General features: G+C 48.7%; 1 protein-coding gene across 1 annotated transcript; it reads left to right on the plus strand.

Moving 5' to 3' along the window:
• The first annotated feature begins 724 nt into the window (after positions 1–724).
• On the plus strand, positions 725–3,492 carry hoxb1a (homeobox B1a). Its single transcript, XM_068337385.1, has 2 exons — positions 725–1,674; positions 3,134–3,492. Exons 1-2 carry the CDS (start codon positions 861–863, stop codon positions 3,490–3,492), a joined length of 1,173 nt encoding a protein of 390 aa, XP_068193486.1. The 5' UTR covers positions 725–860.
• Positions 3,493–3,719: the final 227 nt, after the last annotated feature.

Raw genomic sequence — 3,719 nt, forward strand, 5'->3', positions numbered from 1 at the left:
TTCGGGGGTGTTCCCAGCAGCAGGCCCCTCACAGCCCCTCTCCTCCCCCCACCCTGCTCTCTCTGCTCTGACAGATCCGCGCTGATATCAGATTGATGGGCTGCTTTGATTGAAGCCTCTTTGTCGTGGACACGTCACGACCAGTGATGGATGAGGCGCGCGCGCGCGCGCGCACACACACACACACACACACACACACACACACACACACACATTGACTAACTTCTGGCCTCCGGTCACTACAGGCGACGTGATGAAGAACCACGTGACCGGCGGCTCGGTTAAAAAACAGAAGTGAGGAGAGGAGAGAAGGAGCGTCGGAGGAGAGGAGTCAGGCGGTGACGTGAGGATGGAGCGGGACGCGGGGTGACCTGCGTGGGGCTGAGAGGTGACTCCACGGCTTCTGTCTTCTCGCGGTGTTTTCTGTCTGCTGACAGCAGGGCCTTCCGTTCACACACACACACACACACACACACACACACACACACACACACACACACACACACACACACACACACACACACACACACACACACACACACACACACACACACACACCACGGCTCAGCATTATTCATGTGTGTTTCGGGTTTTGGGGACCTGCAGGCTCTACTTTATCTTCCACGCTGGAATTCACTGTTTTTTTCTATTTAAAATAAATTTGAGCTGAACCTTAAATTTATTTTAAATAGCTCTTTCCTTTTGAGGCGCTTGCTTTATTTTTTTCCTGTATTTCTTGTGAGTCTCTCAGAATCGTTCGAATGGACTTGTTGGCTTTTGATATTTTTTTAATCTTACTTTTCTAGACTTTTTTCCAGACTTTATTCTGTTTCTTGTTGCTCATCCGTTCCGCGGACACCATGAACTCGTTTGTGGAGTACACCCTCTGTAGCCGGCCGGGCTCCAGCGCGTATTCAGCGCCCAAGTCCGGATATCACCATCACCATCTCCATCACCACCACCTCCCTCTGGACCAGCACCAGGGCTTCCCGGTCACGTCCGGTGCCTTCCACACGGGGCCAGCCGGTTCCCCGGTTTCCGTTAACGGGACTAGGAGTGACGGCGGTGCCGGTGGGGTGAATTACCCCGAGGATGTGCGGCTGTACGCGGGCACTGGAGGCGAGGACGCGCACGGAACCCCCCAGCATAATCAGCAGCATCAACACGAAGACCAACAGCCGCTCCAGCACGAAGGCTACCATCCTCCCCCGCACCTCCATCACGCACAGAGCCCGCAGAGCGGAGCCCTGACCTCCTATCACTGCGGGACCAGCGGGGCTTATGCGGGTCAGACGTGCGCCAGGAACCCGGAGTACGCCGTGGCCATGGGCCCCCCCAACACCGTCCACTCCCAGTATTTCATGGAGGACACTGTGGCCTCCTCATACTATCATCAATCAACCTTTCCCAGCTCGGCCCCCACCGTCGGGCCCAGCTACGGGGCTCTGGCCGGGGCCTACTGCGGGCCTCAGGGCGCTCCGTCCGGGCCTCAGTACCCGCAGCAGGTCGGAGGGGGTCTGGACTCAGCGGGCTACCTGGGGTTCCCACCCGGGGGAGGATACGGAGAGATGACGGTGTCCCTGGACCAAGAGAGGGGGGCTGAGGAGGGCCAGCAGGCCGGGCAGGGGAAGACTTTCGACTGGATGAAGGTGAAGAGGAATCCGCCAAAGACAGGTAAGTTCCGTGGTTCAGGGTCACATCTATCACCCGGTCTGGAGGTCCCCCCTGACTTTGTGTCAGCGGCTATGAGGAGAAATATTACAACCAAAAAGGATTCAATAAACACCTTCATTTAGAACCACACCATCAATGATAGCAGAGAGGAAAAGAGAGACGAGCTGCAGGCCTCCTGCCTCAAACCGGTTGGTTCTGTTCAAATCCGTTTCACCGCAGACACAACGGACTGATGAAGACCAGAGATATTAACACATGAAAACACTCCTTCATCTTCTTTCTATTTTTAATTGATGGTAAACTTTCCTTCCACCCGTTTTATTCACTTAAATTATTCAACAAAGAAATGACAAATAAGAAAAAAACCCAAACTTGACTCCACGTTTAATACAAAGTAAACGAAAACAATCTGTTTATTTATCATTTCAATAATTTTCTCTCATGAGATCTTATCCTGAACCTTTTATTGTTTATTGTATTAATTGCGTGACGTTTTTTCTCCATCAAAACGAAAATATTTTATTGTTAAAAAAGTCATTAAAACATAATTTGGCTCTAACATAAGGAAGTTAAAAAAAATTTTGGGACACAAAATGTGTTATGAAAAACTGAGCATTTCATTCTAACAGTTTTTAACAACAGAAATAAAAATAGAAGAATAAAGTTGTTGTTATGCACCACTCTATACACAGGCCTAAACTGCCCCCACCCTCACGGACAACCTAACGGCCTCTCTGCGTCTCGTCAGAGCCGCTCCGGTATCTGAGGCCCGGACAGCTGATAGGTGTCCTCTCCCTCCCGCTTAATGGACTTAACAGACGGGTTCCTTCACCCTGGGACGCCCGTCCTGCTCTGTTATCTTTGAAGACCCCCCCCCCCCACATAAACCCCCCTCCATCAACCCTAACCCTCTAATCCTCCCATCCAATCAGCAGCCTCTCTCAGCTCTTTGTGTTCCGCTTTCATGTCTCATATGAAACTAATTTTTGTGGTTATTATGATTTTTGTTCTGATTCAGAGGAATAAACGATTTGATTGATCATGAATGATCTAAATATTAGTGGAGCAACAAAACAACAAATAAGAAACGAAGGAGAAAACAATTAAAGAACAAGGAACAAAGAACAAGCATTTAAATTAAACACTATATATATATATATATATATATATATATATATATATATATATATATATATATATATATATATATATATATATATATAATTAGGAGTAGTATACTACTCCTAATGATAATAATAATAACAATAATAATAGCAATAATAATAATGACAGTAATAATAATAATATAATAATAATAATAATTTTATTTATTAAATATTTTCTAAATAAAGTCATAAAATGCCATACAAGACAAACTACAGTTTTTTTCCTTGTATCATATTAAACCTGATTAAACTATTCAGACACATTTCTAACCCTCTCTGCCCCCCCCCCCCAGTCAAAGTGTCGGACTTCGGCCTGGCGGGGGCCCAGAACAACGCGATGCGCACCAACTTCAGCACCCGGCAGCTGACGGAGCTGGAGAAGGAGTTCCACTTCAGTAAGTACCTGACGCGGGCGCGGCGCGTCGAGATCGCGGCCACGCTGGAGCTCAACGAGACGCAGGTGAAGATCTGGTTCCAGAACAGACGCATGAAGCAGAAGAAGCGCGAACGGGAGGGGGCTTCCGCTACAGCACGCCCCTCCTCCTCCTCCTCCTCCTCCTCTTCCTCCGGGTTCAACAGGGACCTGGAGGACACCGACCAGTCCTCTGCGTCCACCTCCCCAGGCGCGTCCCCGAACTCGGAGACGTCATAAGGAGGGACCCGACTAGTTCAGGAGCTCCGTCACATCAGAAACACACAAGACGAGAGCCCTTCATCACTCCTGTGTGACGTCACACACCAGCCAGATAACTGACGTTCTTCCAGGTGTTGTGGACACCTCCCTCCCCCTGGATGGCACTGAGCTACTCATAGTTAGTCCCTCCTTGTGTGTCTATTTTTAGAGGTTGGACCTGGATTTCTAGGATGAGTAATAATTCT

This window comes from Antennarius striatus, chromosome 16 (genome assembly GCF_040054535.1).
Source record: "Antennarius striatus isolate MH-2024 chromosome 16, ASM4005453v1, whole genome shotgun sequence".
NCBI classification, from domain to species: Eukaryota; Metazoa; Chordata; class Actinopteri; order Lophiiformes; family Antennariidae; genus Antennarius; species Antennarius striatus.